Consider the following 23,564-nt stretch of genomic DNA (forward strand, 5'->3'; position numbering starts at 1 on the left):
TATAAGATCAAATTTTCAAAAACTGTCTACCATTTTCAGAATGCATGTGTATTTTGCTAACACAACATTTTTGTGCAACTAGAGCATTATTGGCACATGCAAATATGGGTTTCTCCTTGAGTGAAAACATGTACCTGGAAAACTGACGGGAAACAGAAGCTGCTCTTTTTAAAATTTGTCCCACAATACATAGTTACAGTATGTTGCTTTTCATTCCTGAGATGTTCTAAACACAAGTTTTGACCTTGATTAAGTTTGAATTGATAGAATTTTCCTGTGATGTGTAAACTAAATGGAGCTATGGCTATAAGTTTTCATAATATTCTTTCATTAAATGTTATTTTTTCACTAATGTAATGCCTGAAATAGAATTTCTAACCAAACAGACACTGTCAGAGACTTAATGAAATTGATCAGTCAGCAGATTTATAGAATCCATTTGTTTTATTTTTAATTTCAATTGAATTTTGTGAGTGTCATTTGTATTCAAGAAAGTAAAAGGACTACAACCATGGTCCAGGGAAAAGTGAAGGGAAGACAGTTGTGCTAGGTTTCTCCCACCTCTGTATATGTATCTTCTTTTGGACTTTCCTAGATCAGACCCACCACTCTTCTTGATTATAGGATGATTTTGTGATCTGCACAAATGGGGAAAAGAATGAGATACCCCAAATTCATGTTCTCATGTGACTTGAGAGAGAATATAAGGTCTGAACCTCATTGGCTTCAGTGGATCAGACTCTTTAATCCCAAACTTCGGCTATCCCTGTTTACTGAATTAAATGTTTGCACGGAATTATTCTAGGTACATAAGAAAGGAACCAGCATTAATTTGAATTTCTGATGTACATATAGTACCATACAATGTAGTTTATTACAGAAAATCATATATGCATTGACACAGATGTTTCTTCATATATTTATATACAGTAACTTCTCACTTAAAGTCATCTGGTTAACGTTGTTTTGTTGTTATGTTGCTGATCAATTAGGGAACATACTCGTTTAAAGCAATGCTCCCTTATAACGTTGTTTGGCAGCCACCTGCTTTGTCCACTGCTTGCAGAAAGAGCAGCCCTTTGAAGCTAGCTGGTGGGGGCTTGGAACCAGGGTGGACCAGCAGCTCCCCGCTCCCCTAAGTTCCCTGTGCGGCAGTTGTCTAGCAGGCTATCAATTGCCGGCAGTTCAGCTGTCCCTCCCCCTGCTGCCATGTGCTGCTTCTGCCCTCTGCCTTGGAGCTGCTCTTGGGAACCTCCTTCTTGCTGTGCAGGGGTGGGACAAGAGGGGGGCTAATGTCAGGGTGTCCCCTCCCCCCTACTCCTGCCCCTCACTTACTCCTTTTCCATAGAGCAGGTGCGGGGGGGGGGGGAAGACACAACAAGGCCCAGGATGGAGGGAACCTCCTGGCAGCAGAGGCTGCCTCAACTTGCTGATCTACTTAAAAAGGCAATGTACTTAGAGTGGAGTCAGCGTACTTAAAGGGGCAATGCGCATCTCTCTCTCTCTCTCACACACACACACAATGTGTGTCTCTGTCTCTGTCTGCCATGCTGTCTCCCCTTCCTCCATTTGTGCTGCCTTGCAGAGTGTGAGGCTACATTAACAACAATGTGTTAACCCTTGAGGTCTCAGCCAAGTGCTAGTTCATCATTTAGCTGTAAGGCATTCCCTGGGAAATATCTCACCCTCTTCTACCCTCTGACTTCACCACCTCGACCAAGCTTCACAGTCATCATTGCTGTGTACAGTATTAAATTGTTGGTTTAAAACTTATACTCTCTGTGTGTGTGTGTGTGTGTGTATATATATGTAGGTGTGTATAGTCTTGTCTGGTGAAAAAAATTCCCTGGAACCTAACCCCCCGCCCCCATTTACTTTAATTCTTATGGGGAAATTGGATTCATTTAACATCGTTTCACTTAAAGTCGCATTTTTCAGGATCATAACTACAACGTTAAGCGAGGAGTTACTTGTATGTATATTAAATAAATGAAAGAACTTCTGGCAGATTGCCAGGAAGGGTTATCCAGTCACAATAGTCAATTTTTTTTTAAAAAAAGAGACATGATGGGTTGGTAAAATTTTTTATTGGACCAGCATTTATTGGTGGTAGAGACAAGCTTTTGATCTTCACAGAGCTCTTCTTTAGGTCTGGAACAGGTCACCAGTGTCACAGCTAAAATTAATGTGATACTCTGGTAACCTTTTTAGACCTAAAAAAGAACTCTGTGAATCTCAAAAGCTTGTGTCTACCACCAACAAATATTGGTCCAATAAAGTTCTCACCTGCCTTGTCTCTTATATACTGGGACCAACACAGCTCCAACAACACTGCAAACAAGATTTTTAGAAGTTATTAGTGGCTGTCTTTGGTGCCTACATATTTTGATGTCCCTTCAAAGAGCCCCTTTTCAAAATCAGATCCCTTTAAGTTGTCTCAAGCTGGGCATCAAAAATCACTGGCCACTTTTGAAAATGTCCCACTGCTCCAAATTCCACATGAGCTCCAATAAGAAACAAATGTTATATAAGGAAAGACTGGCCGCAATTTAGTAAGATGCATCTATTAATTTATTTTGATGGCTAAACAAACAGTTATTTAGGGTTGTTCAAAACTGGTGTACATTATTATGTAAAATTTTGTATTAGGCAATTTCTCTCTTTTCAATTTTTTCTTTTTTGTTCAAATGTCTGAATTCTTGAGTTCCTCTTTGATTTTTCACTTGGAAATGGGCTGATTTTCACTTTAAAAACAAACAACCTCCCACCTCCAATTTCAAACAGCTTTACCTTGTGTGTCAAATATTTCACACAACTCTACCATTTTATTGTCTTTCGATCCAGTAGGTCAGCAGGTCAGCTGAAAACATAAGGAAAAGTCAATCCAGAACAACAGCATCATAGTTAATCTTTTGCAAACAGTTTCTCTTTGCTTGGGGATAACTTTAGATGTTGGCATAAAACGACATATCGTAAGCAAAGCAAAAAAGAGGATTTTCTTAGTATTTGTCACACTCTGCTGTAATATTTGAAGGACTAGACAGCATTAAAAAAATCAGTCTTTGTTTCAAGCGCTCGTGACCACGGAACTACAGACACAGAAAAGTCAACAAAAGGTGTAGTAATGAAGGCTAGTTTACTGAATTTAAATTTGGAAAATCCAAAGCTTAGTTTGACAGTATTAATATAATATTTTTGCCTATAAATAATGCTGTGTTGTCATTATTTTGTCATTATTTTGACATGTAATTAATGTAGTAATTATATGAGTGCTCAATTATTTTCTGGCATTTTCTGGAAATGCCTGCACAATATTATGTTTGCCCTCTTCCCTGTCCTCCCGTAGTTTCTAATGACTCAGGCTTCTTGGAGCCTAAACAAATACGGTACACATGTAGAAATGTGATAGAATTTCTATATGACTCAGCTTTTTAAATCCCCAAAAGAATCCTCTTGAGTACACTTTTTCTGGTGTTGAAATTGATTTGGGTGATTATCATATCAAATAAACCTGACCTAAACAAGCATTAAAGTTTCTGCTGCAGCTGGCACATCCCTGGTCTGGTTTTTGTTGTTTTCTGAGATTTCTCTGTAAATATAGCTTTTCTGAGGCTAAATTAATCACATTGCCAAATGTTCCATTTTGAATAAAAGTATATAGGTGCAGATATAAAAGGTACTTTTTGTTCTGTGTATTTTGGATCTTATCTGTTGGATCACTGACCATTTGGACTGCAGCCACATATTGGTAAAATCCTCAGCAGGTGTAAATTGGCATAAATATGTTGAGGACTTGAGTTGTGCAATGTTCTGAAGATGTAAATTCCTACAGAATTTCTTAGTATGATTCAGGGTGGGTTCTGTGATGGTTTTAGAGCACATCTTTGTTGAAATCCTGGCCCCACTGAAGCAAATGGCAAAACTTCCATTAACTTCAACGGGGCCAGGATTGCACTTCTGGAACCTGAGCAAAAACTGGGATAACAGCATTCTTTCAGTTGTGGGTCTGCAGGGTCAATGGGCTTCAGTCTTGCAAAGCTCAGATGTTGACAATCAATTTGTAAGAGGTATTCAGGAGCTCTGCAAAAACTTAGATTCAGACTTTTGGATGTCCTAAATTATGTGAGATTAGAGCTGTTGTAAAGTTTCCTGCTGAGCTTTATTCAGGGCAAACCTATTGCAAATAGCATAGCTATGATTAACTGGGAATTTCAGTTAAACGGAGTTCAGAAAATCAGGTTTTCACTATGCTTTTGGAAATATGCCTTTACTATGGGTGGTTGTCAGGCTACATTTAAAAATAATTGACTCAGTTTAATTATGCTGATCTGGTCCCATAGCTTCACGTTCCTGTTGCAATTCTCTGATCTGATTGCAGTCATAGTTAAAAGAAAAGCTGTATGGTGGCTATTTTTGTTTTCCTATCCAAGATATGGTTAAAGTTGTTGCTATTAAAAATGCCCCCTGTTGCAAAAAATTTTAGGCTGCTAGGAAAGAGACTGGTTTCAGAGTAGCAGCCCTGTTAGTCTGTATTCGCAAAAAGAAAAGGAGTACTTGTGGCACCTTAGAGACTAACAAATTTATTAGAGCATAAGCTTTCGTGAGCTACAGCTCAAGTGAGCTGTAGCTCACGAAAGCTTATGCTCTAATAAATTTGTTAGTCTCTAAGGTGCCACAAGTACTCCTTTTCTTTTTTAGGAAAGAGACTGAAATCCAGGACCTCTGTGGTGGCATTCTCAGAAATGCTTCCAGTTCCATGCGCAGGGCCAGGTAGGCAGGCAGAGCTTCAGAGTCTCAATCTGTGGATGAGACAATGGTGTAGAGAGGAGGGGTTTAGATTTATTGGAAACTGGGGATACTTTTGGGAAAGGGGGAGCCTCTACAGGAAGGATGGGCTCCCCCTAAACCAAAGTGGATCCAGACTGTTGGCACTTAACATTTAAAAAGTTGCTGAGCAGTTTTTAAACTAAGAGATGGGGGAAAGCCGATTGCTGCAGAAGCGCACATGGATCGGACAGAGACTTCTCTTAGAGGAGAGTCTATTGATAGAGATTTTCTAGGTTCTAGTCAGGAGGAGAGGATGGAAGAGGATAAAAGAGGATAAAATATGGGCCAGATCAGATGAGAAACATTCACATAAAGAATCTGACACATCTGACAAGGGCAAATAAATAAACAATGACAAGTTTTTAAAGTGCTTGTACGCAAATGCTAAAGTCTAAATAATAAGATGGGTGAACTACAGTGCCTTGTGTTAAAGGAGGATATTGATATAATAGGCATCACAGATACCTGATGGAGTGAGGACAATCAATGGGACACAATCATTCCAGGGTACAAAATATATCGGAAAGACAGAACAGGTCATGCGGGGGGTGGATGGGTGTGTGTTGGCACTTTATGTAAATAAAATTTAGAATCAAATGAAATAAAAATCTTAAATGAATCCACATGTTCCATAGAATCTCTATGGATAGTAAATTCCATGCTCTAATAAGAATATGACAGTAGGGATATATTATCGACCACCTAACCAGAACAGTGATAGTGACGATGAAATTCTAAGGGAGATTAGAGAGGCTATCAAAATAAAAAACTCAATAATAGTGGGGGATTTCAATTATCCCCATATTGACCGGGTACATGTCACCTCAGGATGAAATGCAGAGACAAAATTTCTCTATACTTTAAATGACTGCTTCTTGGAGCAGCTGGTACAGGAACCCACAAGGGGAGAGGCAACTCTCGATCTAGTCCTGAGTGGAGCGCAGGATCTGGTCCAAGAGGTAATTATAACAGGACCGCTTGGAAATAGTGACCATAATATAATAACATTTAACATTCCTGTGGTGGGAAGAACACCTCAACAGCCCAACACTGTGGCATTTAATTTCAGAAAGGGGAACTATGCAAAAATGAGGAGGTTAGTTAAACAGAAATTAAAAGGTACAGTGACCACAGTGAAATCCCTGCAAGCTGCCTGGACACTTTTCAAAGACACCATAATAGAGGTTCAACTTAAATGTATACCCCAAATTAAAAAATACAGTAAAAGAACTAAAAAAGAGCCACTGTGGCTTAACAACCATGTAAAAGAAGCAGTGAGAGATAAAAAGGCATCTTTTAAAAAGTGGAAGTCAGATCCTAGTGAGATAAATAGAAAGGAGCATAAACATTGCCAAATTAAATGTAAAAATGTAATAAGAAAAGCCAAAAAGGAGTTTGAAGAACAGCTAAACAAAAACTCAAAAGGTAATAACAAAATGTTTTTTAAGTACATCAGAAGCAGGAAGCCTGCTAAACAACCAGTGGGGCCCCTGGACGATCGAGATACAAAAGGAGCACTTAAAGACGATAAAGTCATCGCAGGGAAACTAAATTAATTCTTTGCTTTAATCTTCACGGCTGAGGATGTTAGGGAGATTCCCAAACCTGAGCCGTCTTTTTGTAAGTGACAAATCTGAGGAATTGTCACAGATTGAAGTGTCACTAGAGGAGCTTTTGGAATTAAATTGAGAAACTTAATAGTAACAAGTCACCAAGACCAGATGACATTCACCCGAGAGTTCTGAAAGAACTCAAATGTGAAATTGTGGAACTATTAACTATGGTTTGTAACCTGTCCTTTAAATCAGCTACTGTACCCAAAGACTGGAAGACAGCTAATGTAACACCAATATTTAAGAAGGCTCTAGAGGTGATCCTGGCAATTACAGACTGGTAAGTCTAACATCAGTACCGGGCAAATTAGTTGAAACAATAGTAAAGAATGAAATTGTCAGACACATAGAAGAACATAAGTTGTTGCGCAAAAGTCAACATGGTTTCTGTAAAGGGAGATCATATCTTACTTATCTATTAGAGTTCTTTGAGGGGGTCAACAAACATGTGGACAAGGGGGATCCAGTGGACATAGTATACTTAGATTTCCAGAAAGCCTTTGACAAGGTCCCTCACCAAAGGCTCTTACGTAAATTAAGTTGTCATGGGATAAGAGGGAAGATCCTTTCATGGACTGAGAACTGGTTAAAAGACAGGGAACAAAGGGTAGGAATAAATGGTAAATTTTCAGAATGGAGAGGGGTACCCAGTGGTGTTCCCCAAGGGTCAGTCCTGGGACCAATCCTATTCAATTTATTCATAAATGATCTGGTGAAAGGGGTAAACAGTCAGGTGGCAAAGTTTGCAGATGGTACTAAACTACTCAAGATAGTTAAGACCAAGCAGGCTGTGAAGAACTTCAAAAAGATCTCACAAAACTAAGTGACTGGGCAACAAAATGGCAAATGAAATTCAATGTGGATAAATGTAAAGTAATGCACATTGGAAAAAATAACCCCAACTATACATACAATATGATGGGGGCTAATTTAGCTACAACTAATCAGGAGAAAGATCTTAGAGTCATCGTGGATAGTTCTCTGAAGATGTCCACGCAGTGTTCAGCAGCAGTCAAAAAAGCAAACGGGATGTTAGGAATCATTAAAAAAGGGATAGAGAATAAGACGGAGAATATCTTATTGCCCTTATATAAACCCATGGTACGCCCACGTCTTGAATACTGCATACAGATGTGGTCCCCCCATCTCAAAAAAGATATACTGGCATTAGAAAAGGTTCAGAAAAGGGCCACTAAAATGATTAGGGGTTTGGAACGGGTCCCATATGAGGAGAGATTAAAGAGGCTAGGACTTTTCAGCTTGGAAAAGAGGAGACTAAGGGGGGATATGATAGAGGTATATAAAATCATGAGTGGTGTGGAGAAAGTGAATAAGGAAAAGTTATTTACTTGTTCCCATAATATAAGAACCAGGGGCCACCAAATGAAATTAATGGGTAGCAGGATTAAAACAAATAAAAGGAAGTTCTTCTTCACTCAGAGCACAGTCAACTTGTGGAACTCCTTGCCTGAGGAGGTTGTGAAGGCTAGGACTATAACAGGGTTTAAAAGAGAACTGGATAAATTCATGGAGGTTAATTCCATTAATGGCTATTAGCCAGGATGCGTAAGGAATGGTGTCCCTAGCCTCTGTTTGTCAGAGGGTTGAGATGGATGGCAGGAGAGAGATCACTTGATCGTTGCCTGTTAAGGTCATTCCCTGTGGGGCACCTGGCATTGGCAGGATACTGGGCCGGATGGACCTTTCGTCTGACCCACTGTGGCCATTCTTATGTTCTAACAGGCAGGCGTTATTTGATAAGATCAATAGGGAATAAACAACCCCTGGGGTACTGAGAGAAAGGGCGAAGAGGGGCCAGCTCAGACCTCAGGGAATGCAGCAGCCATTCTGTGGCTGTTGTCCTGCTCTCCCTGCTTATCAGATCTGTGCAGTTATATAGATGGACCTGTGCTTCTAAGATCCTGTGGATCTGACTGATTAGCAGTTTTTGGGATCAGGAAGAGACTTTTCCTTCAGAGCAAGATTGACAAGATGCCTTCTGAGATTCTTCACCTTCCTCACAGCATCCTGAGGGCTTGAATGTAGGTTAGTAAAGAGAGTAAGAAAGCTGTCTGTTTATAATGAGAATTTGCAATGGCATCACAACTTGTGGCCAGAGTGCAGTGTGGATGCGTGATTTAAAGGGCCCAGAAGTAAACATGAGTGAGAGATCCAGGAGATTATTGGGGGATGCTATTTGCCTGAAGGAAGAAGGGAAAATCTTAAATCCTTGCTGACAGAGGTACCCATCATGTGCACTCCCATTCCACCTCTTAGGGGGGAAGGTGAGAAGAGTCAGAAGTGGACTGAATGATAGGCTGAACAGGGCCAATCCTGAATATTGGTTGTTTGTCATGAAGCCATTCCCTGAACCCAAATAAATGCCTGGGCTAAACGTTAATATAGTTGTGGTCTTCCACTTTAAAACTCATCTCTTTAGCTGTGTTTCATTCTCCTATCTGTCCTGATCAACTCACTATTTGCCAACAACATTTAGCACAAAAGATACATTAACCTAAAATTTTCTCCATGGTTAGAATCAGAAATTGGTGGGATATCTGAGTTAAACAGTGTCTGCTGAAAAATGTTGACTTTTTAAATGGCAACCACTGCAAATCAACAATCAGTAGCAGTAGATAGATTATTGACTGGGCTTTTGGAATCTGTTTTATCCGCCAACAGATGTCACTTAACAGAAAATCTGGTCCAAAATTTTTCATTTTTTTTAAAAAAAGGACAATAAATGGCTTTTTAAAATAAACTAAATATTTTGGGGAAAGTTTTCATTTCTTATGGTTTCTGACAAGTTTCAAAAACTATAAAAGTTTTTTTTTCCATTGGAAAAAATTGACAATTTCCATGTTTGGGGCAGGGAGTTCATTTCTTTGAAAATTTTCACAGAAAATACTTACCATTTTCCATCCAGGTTTAGTCAGACTTTTAGACTTAAAAAAAATTGTTGACCAGCTAGAATATATATAGAGAGAGACCAATGGCCTGTATTATACAGGAGGCCAGACTAGATGACCATAGTGATCTCTTCTTGCCTGTGAATCTAAGAATCTGTAAGATGTAACTAATTATTGCTAATTAGGTTTTTTTTTCCATGTATGTTATGGAAAACCTAGAATAGTTTTCACAACATTTCCACCAACTTAACTGAAGTATGTTTAAAACAAAACGAATTTGTGTTTGTGGATGAGATTACTCAGAGATAAGGGGCCACACATTTATGGTGAACAGTGGACTACTAATATAATTGTCAACTCTGTTTCTATTTCATTGTGATGCCATTTGTTTCTATTGTTAAGCCTTGTGTTCAGAAGAAAGACAGTGTACAAGATAATGAAATTTAAGTGTTATCATTGGGTCACATTCCGCAGTCAGATGCTTGTGCACATCTCACATTGACTTTATGGGAGCTGCAATATTTTTAGCTGCTTGCAATATTTCACTTTGTGTTTTTGGATTGGAGTGAATATGTAGAAATTATCTTATTGTAACTCTATGTAACTTTGGCTGCTCCAGTATCAATAAAGGGCATGATCTTACCATTGTTGTTCACAGGGAACTCCCACGCAATTTAGCAGGAATGTGGGATGCATATCAGCAGAAACAAGGTCAAGAGGTCTATCTTCTTAACTCCCTGCAAACATATTCAAAGCTATTGCCTCCTCATTATCCTCCTCCAAACGCTCTTTAAAAATCTCTTTTTCCACCATGCTGACAAAAAAAATTGACAACAGGCTGATTATTGTGCTCAGACCACTGCCTATCATCGTGACCGATATGGTCTAATTGTTTCCTTGTACTCCCTTGTCTTGTCTTGTCTGTCTGCAACCATCTGCTGTCTCTTGTATTATTCTTATATTGTAAGCGCTTTGAGGCAGGGACTATCATTTTCTGCTGTTTGTACAGTGCCTAACACAATGGTGTCTTTGTCCATGACTAGGGCTCCTAGGTGTTATGGTAATATAAATAATAATAATTAGGAACATATTACCATTGCTTCTTGTTTGGTAAGGGCAATGCTCTTAACTTAAAAAGCTGACACTTAGACTGTGAATTTGTTCCTATTTTATAGATATTCGTGGGCTGCAAGGATTTCTGGACCAGGCCTCTAGACTGGGACTTGATGTATCTTTACAAAAGGTGGACAGAAACATCAGCAGAGTTTTTGCCAGCCTTTTTACTACCATGAAAACTGAAGAGTTGAATCGCTATCGTGACACATTACGAAGAGCAATCTTACTTCTAAGCCCCAGGGGAGCCCAAACTTTCATTAATGAGGTCAGTGCATTGTTCTTTTTAGAATTGTGCAGTAGAAAAACGTGCATGATATTTTATACAGTTGGGACCAAATCTTCCAGACTGGAACATCTTGAAAATGTGGACCTACATATATGTGTTTGCTACTAAATATCTTAGTCAATGTCCCGTTTCAGGAAAATGGTTGAAACATACTTTTGATTACCTAAATACTGCAAGTGAATTGAAAGACCAATACATAATCCTAGAAAAGAAGCTATATTTATCGGTGACTGTCAACTTTACCGAGGAAATTCCCAAATCCTTGCTAAAAGGAATTATGCTGTACATGTCTCTACTACAAAGGTCTCTAGAATGTACTCTCAGTGTAGCAATGGAATCACAGTATTTTTACTACAAATACAGTAGAAGATATTGGTTGCCTTATTTCTTAATGTTCTTGAGATCAGTGAAACTAATTAGGAACAGCATGTAGCTGTTAGGTAAAGATGTAATTAACACTGTGCCATGGGCTACTGTTTTGCCATTAATTATTTTCCTCATGTTTTTCCAGTATGAGGTAAAGAATGACTTTGGATTGCTTACTGTGCTGAAGAGCCTGAAATCTAACGGTCAGATCCTCAGCAGGTGTAAATTAGCATAGTTTTACTGATCTACACTAGCTAAGAATTTGGCCTTAAATGTTGTACCCTTTTGCTTTAAGTCACCAGAGAACTGAACTGTGAAATTCAAATGTGTAAGGGCTATTTCCAGTTGTCAGTGTGTTGCTACATGAAAGCCTGCGATATTAAAAAATAAAATCATTTTAAATTGAATTAGTACAGTCACTGTTTAGTAGTTTTCTTGGCTCATATCAGCATTAATAAACCTTTCATTTTATGTTAAACTGTGATAATGTGTAATTATTTTTTGATGAATATGGTTAATTTTAGTGCTGATAAATAAGGCAGACTAAGACCATGGGAAGGTCAAGATAAAGGGTCAAATTCTGTCCTCAGATATGTGCATGAAAGTCTCAGTGACTGTAATTAGCGTTATGCATAAGCACTTGAGGTCATAATTCAGCCCGAAGAGTTTACAGAAAGCTATGCTCAGCTCAGCTAGTAGTCCCTGTCTGCTTTTTCATTGGAGGCCCACCATGAAAGAGAATTTTGGGTTGGTATTCAGATCTGTCCAAATGAGATGTTCAAAACTGGTACTAAACTGAGACCAGTATTTACAAATCACTCTAACCTCAGCCAGATATAAAGTCTGTCTCCTTTCAATACTCATAATTCCCAGAAATGCTAATAAGAGTTATACTGACAGGACAATAGCCCTGCAGGCTTCTAGACTTTGAGTAATGCATTAAACCACTTTACCACTCAGCCCCTCTCAAAGCAGTATGATGTTATAGGTATTAGGGATAATGATCCTGATATTTGTCCAGATCCCTGCAGGAGTATAACTGTGGGCAGAAATGAGAAGTAATTTATTTGACAATCTCGATTGATTCAGAAAAGCTTTACGAAAGAATATTTAAATAATAAAAATCAACTCCCCAAAGGCTTGAGATATTTGAGTATATGCTTTAGGGGAGAACCCTGCATTGGCAGGGAATGAACTTAAATGGGACTCAATATGTCTCTTACATTTCTAGTATCTATATGATTCTGTGGAGCTGTGTACTTCTATAATCATGTAAGGCATAAATACAGATTGTACACAATATAATATAAAGTATTGAGTTGCATCTTTTGGAAGAACTGTTTTTTATTTAATTTACAGAGATAGGTGTTCAAAGCATACAGAAGGAGGAGGAAACTAGTATGAAGGCAAAAAACTTAGTTACCAAGTTACACATATAGAAGGACTCATATCTATAAACAATGGGAAACAGTTTTCCTCTCCTGGAAAAATTTTCAAGAACTGAAAAAATATTTCACTGAAAAATTCCCAACTACCTCTGTTAACATCAATGAGGATACTAATAAAATCCTGATTGAATGCAGGATAATGCTTGAGCACAGACACACTCAAACAAAAGTTAAGATATTTTAATGAAACTTCTGTTATTGTAAGAGACATATTCTCATCCAGTATCTTGAGACTGTTCAATGACTACTAGTTGAAATCAGCAGATAGTACTCTGCCTGTTAATCACTTCAAAAAGAAACAGATTCTTCATTTTCTTTAGAGATGGCCCTGATCTAAAAAAAGTGGATCCAGATTTCAGACCCAGTCACCTCCTACCCGAAGTTCAGGGGTGTTTAGATCTGGCATCTAGATTTATAGAGAGAGGGACCAACTTAGGAATTCACATCCAGGTCAGGGTTCTGAAATTCCCAAAGCTCAGCGGTGTGCAGTTGTAGGGTTTTGTTTCGGGCTTATATCTAATTGTTTTAGACATCATTTCTCCTCTATTGGCTTAGTATCCCTAATGCCCCGTTCTATGACAGTCCATGCTCACTGCTTATAGGTTATGTGATAGTCCATGCTCATAGCTTTTCAAGCTTTATTTTCTGTTGAGACTGTTGTACTAGAGAGAGAGATAGAAACATCTTCTAGGGCAGTGAGGAAATATCATCTGCAGATATTGCACTACAAGTTCACTTTGGGGGTTGAAGCAAACCTAGTGTCAATGCAGTGAGCTTCCTTTTGGAGAAATAGTACATGAACTTCAATCATCAAGGGGCAAATGCCCTCTTCTACATATTTGAAACTCCCTCTAACAGTGGGACTGGGACTGTTGCACAGTTAATGTGCAAAAGTTGGGCTGCATTAGGGGGATGGGCACATAGAGGATAAGGAACCAGTGCACAGGGAGGGAGGGAAAGGAGCCAGGGGATCCATTATCTGGTTGTTCTTTCCTTTGGCTCATCCACTGGCAGGCAGGGCCACAAGGGGTATCTCAGCCTGTGCAGTCTGGGTTGGGGAAGGAGAGGTCACTGGTGGAGAAGTCAGGAGTCCAGCCTGCTACTAGGGCTGTGTGATGGGTCCTTGACTTTCCTCTTAAAGAAAGTAAATTTGAACAGGCTATTTTTTTATAGTTGAGGGCTCTTCACTACATAAAGGCATCTATCAGCTGGAGAGAATTCAAAGTAGGGTGACAAAAATGATAAAAAGATTGGATAGCATGACCTTTTAAGAGAATTTTAAGGAACTTGCTTTATACAGCCTGACAAAAGGATAACCAATGCTTAGAAGAAGTAGCATGAAAGGAGGAGGAAGAGGAATTATTTAAGGTGGTTATGGGTGGTATAACAGGAAGTAATGACGTAAAACTAAAAAGAGGAAACTTTCTAACATGTGAGGTCAATTAGAGCCTCTTGCCAATGGATGTGATTGAGGCATCATCACTCAAGGTGTTCAAGAGTAGACTAGATGAAACACTCAACAGTGTAGAGGTCATTCCTGCACTAGTTCAAAGGATGGACTAGATGACCCAGATGGTCTTTTTCAATTTTGTATTTTTTGTATTGAATTTTGTATAACCACATACAGAATGAGGAAAGAGTAGAAGTACAGTAACTTGTTGGATATTTTTTTCCTAACCAGTTATATTTTAAAATGGACATGCATTTTAATATGATTTGTCTTTCAAACCACAGGTTGTCTCGATCACTTAATGCAAGACAAGGTGATTTGAGTCCATACAGTTTATTTCATTTTAATTTTATCACTTCTCTAGACCAATAGATCCTAAACTGTAGGTTATTAGACAATTGCAAGCTCTCATCAGTAAGAGAAGGGAATGGAACTCATGGCCTTTAACTGTGTGAAACTTATTAATTGCCAACTTCAATGAGATCTTAAATATATGTGCTTTTAAAAAAGGCCCAACTATGAATACAATGTGTGTTTGCTGAGAAAGATCGAAATATAGATTGGGTCTACTTAAGTTGTTTAAAAAATAGCATGGAGATTGTAATGAGAAGGCTGGTGTAGATGCATTCATATTGGATAGAATCAAAACTGCTCAGCTGTCTGACATAAGCCCTCCACAATAAATGAAGACTTTCCTTGATTTACTTAATAATAAAGGCCAGTGCCTTTGGAGCAGGAGGATCAGAGCTCTCTTCCTAATGTCATCATGGAATTCTGACAGCCATGTGCAGTCACATCTGTAAACTTCCTAGGTGGTCATAGATCAGGTAAAATTGTTTCTGGTTTTCTTTCTCTGCCCTCCCAATGTGTTCAACTCTTACTGGAGTTCAAGGATTGCTCTCAGTTTCCCTTTACATTCCCCTATGTCAGATGGTTGAGTCAGTGCTGCTCCTGAGTCAGTACTGAAAGTCAATTCAGAGTGGTATATAGTACTGCCTCTCCTTTCTGCCCCTCTGTGCTAGCTTGTGTGCAAGAAATTGAGCTTGTCTTTTTAAATTCCCCATGATGTGACACCCTATCTCACAAATGGAATTATAAAAATTATATACAGTATCTTGAACATCCTCTGCTCCCAAGGAAAACAATCTTACCTATATGAAATCATTTTAAAAGGAAATAAATACCCTTTATCTTTTATAGTAAGTTCAGCAGGAAATCATGTTTCATATTGATAAACTTAATGTTTTGGCTTTTGCCATTCATTTTTGACACCTGTCTTTTTATATCCCTGTACCTGTGTACACACATGTGGCTATGTATATGCTCTTTATAAAGTGATTTATAATGAGCTAGAAATCTTTTTTGAGGAATTTGGTCTGCAAAGTTTGTTTTTTCTCTTCCCCTCCTCCTTTAACATATTTGTTTAAATAACAGTTATTGGCTAATTTTGTGTGGGTGAACTAGCAACCATTAAAATTGTGGGAATAACATAATTCTTCATTGAGTAGAGCTAGAAGAAACTGCTGTACCTTTACTTTGTCTAAATCCAGCCTGCATTGTGTCTTCTCAGAAACTAAAATCTAATCTGGCATTGATGACATTTTGGACAAATGGACCTTTTGGAGTTAAAGGAAAATAATTAAAATTTAGAAAAAAAACAAATAAACAATCCTTAACTGCTCAAACCTGAACTGAAAGTAATGTTTCCTGATCTTGAGTAAATTGGCTTAAACACTTTTTGGCTTTCCTTTGGTGATTTAACAGAAGAATACAGTTTCTCACTACAAGTAATCCAAACTGCAGGAGCACTGCAAAAACAAAACAACAAAAATCCATATGGAAATATTTCTTTGAATATTAATATAAATTGTAGACAATTTGTGAAGAAGCTAAATTATTTTATATGGTTTAGTCAGCAAAGTCTACGTACAACACCTTCCTATTTGTTTCATTTATCTTTAAGTGATTATATTTTTAAAATCCTTTTTGTTGGCTTCAGCTATCTGTGATCCATCAGATTTTGAAAATCATTGTAATGATTATGAAGACGAAGAACACAAAGCAGCATCCATTCATACAACTTTAATAGTAAACAATAGCAACAAGTTTGTGGGTGTTTGGGAAACAAAGATGGGAAAATGACTGGTTTGTGGAAATACAAGAGCATTAGTAGGAATTGTGGGCAGGGCAGCCCGTCCATATAGGCAAACTAGGCGGTCGCCTAGGCTCTCAAGTTAAATGGGGTGCCCAATTTGAGGGAAAAAATCAAATGGAAAAAAATACAAATAAAATAACGAAGATGTCATCATTTCAATTCCCGTGCACGTGCCTAGGGAATATGAATTATAATTCATTTCTCTACATTTCGGAGAATTTATTAATATGTCAAATCTTTTATTTGCTGCAAAAATAAATAATATTTTAGCAAACTTTTTTTCAATTTGTGACATAGGGTCAAGATGACCCACTCTGCAATTTTGAAAAGCAATAACTCAGACACAATGAAACACATCTGCCAGCGGATGCAATGCTAGTGGCACCTAACTCGAATATACATCAAGGTTTCATAGCCGGAAATTCATGTAGAGCAGAGATATCGCGAGCTGATACATGTCAAACGGTCATTTGAACACACGCTGCAGGTAGATGGTTAAGAATCAAGTGAATACTGTGGAAAATTGTGTTTCTTGGTGACAAAGAATAACGTCTTTCAGCATTATAAATCCAAAATTTGAGTATCTTTAAGCGTTATTAATACTTAAAGTTGTTGTTGGGCTGTATAATTATGAACATTTCTTTGTTACAACTGATTCACATGTAATAAATAAGGTCCATAAAAGAAATGTAACAGCATTAACGCTTAATAGACTATGACAGTGATGATATCACACTCCAAGCAGGTAACCATCAAGAAGGGGATTACTTTCCAAACAACCAGTGGCAGGTTATAATGTTGGAAAAAGGTAATTTTGTTTCCGTGTAAATGCTGTAACTAACTGTTTTAATAGGTAAGTGAGTATATCTTACTAATCATTGAACCTTTAAGTGGTGAAAAGACACGTTGGGATGGCTGCAATGTGGTTTAAATCGCCATATGGTGGGTGTGTCAGCCATCCTTAACGCAATAATGCTTGCAGTCAGGAGCACAGTACAAAACAATATTCAAATGCCCCATGGTAGAAAGAGGAAAAAGAAAACCCTCAGGAGCAGAGTATCATAAACAAAAGGCTGAGAAGGAAAAGGACCAAGCAAAACAGCAGGGATAGTTCCTGAAATATCTTCTCTTTAATCAAAATAAAGATGGATGCAGTTCACAGCATCCTGATGAAGATATATTACTTTGAGATGAGGGTAGCTCACATCCACAAAAAATCAGTTTGGAAACCCAAGATGATGGAAACGTACTTCTAGGTGAAGGCAGCTCACAGCATCAGATTGATATGGAATGGAGAAAATTTATTCACCTTCAGAGACGCATGCAAAAATTGAAGTAAATGAAGTAGAAGGAAGAAAGGATGAGAAAGTTACAAACAAGTTACAGTATGGGGACCCAGATTCATGGCCCAGATATGATAGTGTGCAGCAAATTCTCATGAAACGTGGACCCGAACAAGTTCATAAATTTCCCTTCCCTAAGAATGGAAATAAAAGAAAAGTCTCTGCTCAGCATTACAAGAGGAAACTCATTAATGGGGAAGAAATTCATCGAAACTGGTTACAATATTCAGTGTCGAAAGACTCTGTGTTTTGCTTTTGCTGCAAGTTGTTTAGAAATCAGGCAATTGGTACATCACTTACCGAAAATGGTTAGAAGGACTGGAAAAACATATCTTCAATTCTCTCTTCACATGAAAAAAGTACAGAACATTTGAAATGTTTTCAAAATTGGAAAGAACTTGAATTACGATTGAAAAAAGGAAAAACTATGGATGAAGAAAATTTACATGTGATCAAGGAAAAAAGAATATTGGCAAAAAATATTAGAACATCTGATTTAGTGAGTGTTCTCCTTGGACAAAATTTAGCATTCCGTGGCCATGGTAGAAATGAAAAATTATACACTCCAGGTAATGGAAACTTTTTAAAATTTGTTGAATACCTAGCTTTGTTTGATCCAGTCATGAAGGAGCATCTATGTAAAATAACTGATTATGAAAAACAGGCTCATTATTTAGGAAAAAATATGCAGAATGAACTGATTCAAATCCTAGCAAATGCCATTAAAAAGAAAATTGTAGAAGTTGCCGATTCTGCAAAATACTTTTCAATAATACTGGACTGTACACCAGATGTGAATCATGTTGAACAAATGACGATCATTCGTTTTGTGGATATGGAAAAGTCTGCAGATGAAGATAATGTTGAAGTGGTCATAAAGGAACATTTTTTGGGGTTTGTACCACTGAAGGAGACGATTGGAGCATTTATGACTGAAACTATTCTACAAGAGCTTGAAACAATGTCATTATCTGTTGAAAACTTGCGTGGCTAAGGCTATGATAATGGGAGTAATATGCAGGATAAAGACAATGGTGTGCAAAGAAGAATGATGGAAATCAATTCTAGGGCCTTTTTTGTTCCTTGCAGTGCACATTTTCTGAATTTGGTTGTCAGTGATGCTGCTAGATGCTGTTTGGAGGCAAGCCGTTTCTTTGGCCTGGTGCAATGTGTTTATGTGTTTTTTCTCAGGCTCAACATGCCGTTGGGAGATTTTGACTTGCCATGTGAATTCTCTAACTGTGAAACCACTTAGTCAGACAAGATGGGATAGTTGCATTGATGCTTTGAAGCCTTTTCACTATGAACTTGGAAACATTTATGATGCCCTAATTGAAATTTCTGATGATGCTACCTTTACTGGATCATCTGGCAATATGGCATGTTTCAGATGCAGAAGCTCTTGCAAATGGCCTTTCCAAGTTCAAATTTGTGACTTCACTCAATTTGTGGTATAATATCTTTTTCGAGATTAACCTCAGTAGTAAGCAGCTTCAGGAAAAGAACTTGAACATACATTCTGCTATTCAAAAACTGCAGCAAACTAAAAATATTCTGGAAGAATTCAGAAGTGATGAAGGGTTCGAAAGAACACTGATAGATTCTCTCGAGCTTGCTGAAGAAATAGACTTTCCAACAAAATTTGAACCAGAGCCAGTTCACATTTGGCAAAAGAAACAGCAGTTTTCATATGAAGGATGAGACACACCCATTCAGAACCCAAAACAAAGGTTCAAAGTGAATTTCTACTTCGCAGTCCTTGATACTGTTATTCACTTGGTTGACAAAAGATTTCAACAGATGCAGCAGCTAGAGTCAGTATTTGGCTTTCTATATGGTATCCACAGCTTGCAAAATAAAACAGCAAAACAGATAAGAGAATTTTGTATAAAACTGGAGTCAGCATCGACTCATGAAAATTCAAAAGACATTGATGCTACAGATTTGTGTAGTGAGCTTCAGGCTTTTTCAAGACAACTTCAGAAACATTCCACTCCTGAAGAAGTACTGAAGTTTGTTTGTGAAAATAAACTCAGACAGTTTTCCAAACATTCTTATAACTCTACACATTCTTTTAACTTTGACAGTTTCCATAGCTAGTGGGGAACATAGCTTCTCGAAGTTAAAATTGATGAGAGCATATCTGCGTTCAACAATGATGCAAGAGAGACTTGTTGGACTTGCCACAATGTCAGTAGAGCATGAAATAGCTGGAAAACTGGATCTAAAAGAACTAGTGACTGAATTTTCAAAACTTAAAGCAAGAAAAGTCATATTTTAAGAGCCCAAAGTGTTTTGTAAATACAGATTAAAGTTCATTAAAGAGTTTTCTTATTTCTTTCTATATTGGATGTGGTGGTAATGGCAGTTAAAGCAGGATAGCATAATGGATGATTTTGGATTCATAATAATAAAAAATTATCATTAACATTTTTAATGCATTTTTATTTGAAATTGAACGGAAATATCATCTAGCTGTCACGTACAAAGGATTTCAAACTTACTGGGGTGGTCGAGGAAACGCTAGTAGATTTACTGATAATATTAGCAGCTAAATTAATTATAAACAAGTGCAGAAATGTTTCACAAATCTCATTTTCAACATGACTAAATATGATGCGTGTGGCTATCACATGAAAAGGTGGCAGCACACTATGGTGGAAGATTGCATAAAGTTAGTGGGAAACAAATATTCATTAAACACCCTTCTTTGAAGTGAAAACTCAGATGAAGTCATGGGTAGGCTTAATAATCTCTCATGAATTTTAATATGGCAGACATTTATTTTACTCATATATAGTCTGTCTTGATCTTAACATGAACACTGACAGTAATGCTTTATCTGTGTACCTGATTGTTTGTTGTGGTGTTTTTTTTAATTTGGTCTGCTATATTTTTGTTCCAGTATTTGAGTGTTTTTCCATTAGCCCATGGCATTATCACTTGATATTGTTTTCTCTGTTAGATTTCTCTATTTGCTTATTTATTATAAAATCAAAGAGCTATTTAGACTTAGATTTGAGACCAAATTCAGACCAATTCAAGGAAATTGGTATACCAATCTCTCAAGTATGATGTAAAGGAACTGTGTGTTCTAAATCTTCATCCTAGCAGACCAATTTACCCCTGTGACCTGCTTAGAGGAAAAATATGTGCACACAGCTGCATGTGGAGATGAATGTGAATAGACATGTAGCCATCACGAACCCCAGACCTTAACCCAGAATGTACTTCTTGATTCCTGCAATTAAGGACCTGCAGGACAGCTTCCCACAGAGTTATGGTGACACACAATACTGGCTGACATCTTTCCCCATTCCCACTGCTGGGGCCATGGGTTTTCTGGCACGTGACTCATTGCAGTGCATGAGAATTGCCATATACTTTGATAGTGGATTTCTTCATTTGTTGGCTAATGTTTTTAAAATTGATTTTTGGCTTAATCCTGTCCCTGTTGAGCTCTGTGAGCCTACTCTTTGATCCTTTGGGATGGCAAAACATTGGTAATGAATACAGATCATTGCACCTTCTAGCTGGCTTCCCTATGCTTGTTCCCTTTACTAATTAAAAAGGGCACTTCTTCCTGCCAGAGATTAATGGCTTCATGACTGTGGGATTTCCCTGGCATTTCTCCCATCATGCTTTCTTGTTCTATCCCAGGGATTGGCAACCTACGGCACGCATGCCAAAGGTGGCACACGAGCCGATTTTTGATGGCACGCGGAAGTGGGCGGAGCAGCTGCCGCTCTGGGGTTTCCACTGCCGGCTCCTGCCAGCAGTGGTCCCCCACTGATCCCACTCAGCACCCGCTGCTGGCCTGGGTGAAGGAACCCCAGGCTGGCAGCAGGCTGAGACCCCGGCTGCCAGGATCCGTGGGCCAGAACCCCAGAGTGGGGGCGGGCTGAGCCGCTCAGCCTGCCGCTGCTCTGGGGTTCCCCTGCTGGCCCCTTGCCAGCCGGGGTCCCCCCTCCGTTCCCACTCAGCATCTGCTGCTGGCCTGGGTGAAGGAACCCCAGGCTGGCAGTGGGCTGAGACCCTGGCTGACAGGAGCCAGTGGCCAAAACCCCAGAGCGGCGGCGGGCTGAGCCGCTCAGTCACAGTTCTGGGGTTCGGCTTCTGGCCCCTTGCCAGCAGGGGTCCCCAGCTGCAGCCCCACTCACCTTGCTTCCGGTTGGAGTTCAGGCCTCCTCCCAGACGGTCCAGGCCTCCGGCCCTGCTCAGCCTAGTCTGGGGTACCAGCGGCCAGCTCCACTCACCTCAGCTGCCGATCGGGGGTTCCAGCCGCTGACCTCCTCCCAGCCGGGGTCTGGATCTCCAGCCTTGTTCAGCAGGCCACCCTGGGCTCTGCTCCTGGCCTTGGATCAGTGCTCTGCTTCACGTATCCAGGCAGAGTTTCTCTGGGCGGTGTCCTCTGACTCCCTTGATGCCTTTGAGGAGCAGTGGGCGCTGTCCGGGGTTCTCTGCTCGGTGTCCCCGTGTGGGGGGGTTCCCTTCATTTGACCCTTTGACCACACTCCTGTCTCTGTTATTTCATTAGTTGTCCCCCGGATTTATTTGGTATCTGTGGAGCCCCTTTTAGGCTGGGGGGGATCCTTTAGCAGTGGATGGGCTTCACCTGCCCACTTCCCGGATCCCAATAGGATCAGTGCTCTGCAGCCTCCCTGCTGTGGCCCACTGTCCCCAGCCTGGGACAGTGAGGGTTGCACACGAGGCAGAAGAGGGTGCAGCTCAGCACCCCTGTCTTAAAATTGCTTATATCAGACCATGCTGCCTTTGACCTCGTGCCTGCCTTCTATCGCCGTTTTTTTTCCCACTGAGAGTTGAAGGGAACATTTGACAAAATGGCAGCTCCTAAGAAAGCAAAGCTAGATGTCTGATCATTTCAGCCTGCTTGGACAGATACATTTGGATTTATTGAAAAGAAGGACCGTGCTATTTGTGTTTTCTGTTACAAAAGTGTTGTTTGTCGCACATCAAGTGTTCGACGACATTTTGAAATGAAGCATGAGAAAACCTCTCTTGACGAAGCAGACAAGACTGAATCGATCAAAAATGCAGTAGCAGCCTATGAGAAGCAAAGCAGTGTTTTTAAAAACTTAAGTGTAAGTAAAAATCAAGCTACAGAAGGAAGTTATAAGATTGCACAGTGCATTGCAAAAACAGAAAGCCGTTTACAGATGGGGAATATATAAAAGAAGTTTCTCTCAGCAGTTTGGAGATTGTGTTCAATGATTTGCCAAATAAAAATACAATCATATCTAGAATAAAAGAACAGCCCATCTCTGCCAGAACAGTTGAGAGACGCATAAGTGAAATGGCAGAAAACATTAAGGAAAAGCAGACTACTGCATTGAAAGACACAGCAGTGTTTAGTGTTGCAGTTGATGAGAACGTGGATATAAACGACGTTCCACGTTTGGCAGTTGTTGCAAGATATTGTGCTTCCGATGAAATCCAGGAGGAACTTTATTTCCTAAAACCCCTGCATGGCACAACAAAGGGGGAAGATATACTGGAAAGTTTTGTAAACCGTTTTGAAGACTGAGATGTTGACATCAGAAAAATACTTTGTGTGACAAGGGATGGTGCTCCTGCTATGATCGGAAAACAGAAGGGATTTGTAAAGTTACTTGAAAATCAAATTGGCTGTCCGACAGTCAAATTTCACTATATCATCCATCAAGAAAAACTGTATGCTAAAATTTCTAATTCAGAGCTTAATAATGTGATGAATACAGTGGTGCAAATTGTGAATTTCCTTGTTGCTCGATCTGCTTTGACTCACCGAAAATTTCAAGCACTGCTAAAAGAGATGAACAGTGCTTATAACGACATCCCACTTTACAGCAACATTCAGTGGCTAAGTCATGGCAAGGTTTTGGTGCGCTTTGTAAACTGTTTTGATGCAATCAAGGCCTTTTTGTCAGAAAAAGAACAAAACTACCCCGAACTGGAAGATGACAAATGGCTGTGTAAGCTCATGTTTCTAACTGATATCACCGATCACCTAAACAACCTCAACCTCTGTCTCCAGGGTGCTGGGTTCTGGAT

The 23,564-nt window shown here is 39.2% G+C and overlaps 1 protein-coding gene across 6 annotated transcripts in view; it reads left to right on the forward strand.

Annotated features, from left to right (window-relative positions):
• GRID1 (glutamate ionotropic receptor delta type subunit 1) overlaps positions 1 to 23,564 on the forward strand; it is an 857,119-nt gene that overhangs the window by 465,349 nt on the left and 368,206 nt on the right. For all 6 annotated transcript variants that reach the window (XM_038411443.2, XM_043519481.1, XM_043519478.1 and 3 more), the window contains one exon: positions 10,525 to 10,730. In XM_038411443.2, the coding sequence (XP_038267371.1) occupies positions 10,525 to 10,730 (206 nt within the window). The remainder of the gene's footprint in view (positions 1 to 10,524; positions 10,731 to 23,564) is intronic.

Source organism: Dermochelys coriacea, chromosome 7 (assembly GCF_009764565.3).
Source record: "Dermochelys coriacea isolate rDerCor1 chromosome 7, rDerCor1.pri.v4, whole genome shotgun sequence".
Lineage (NCBI taxonomy): Eukaryota > Metazoa > Chordata > Testudines > Dermochelyidae > Dermochelys > Dermochelys coriacea.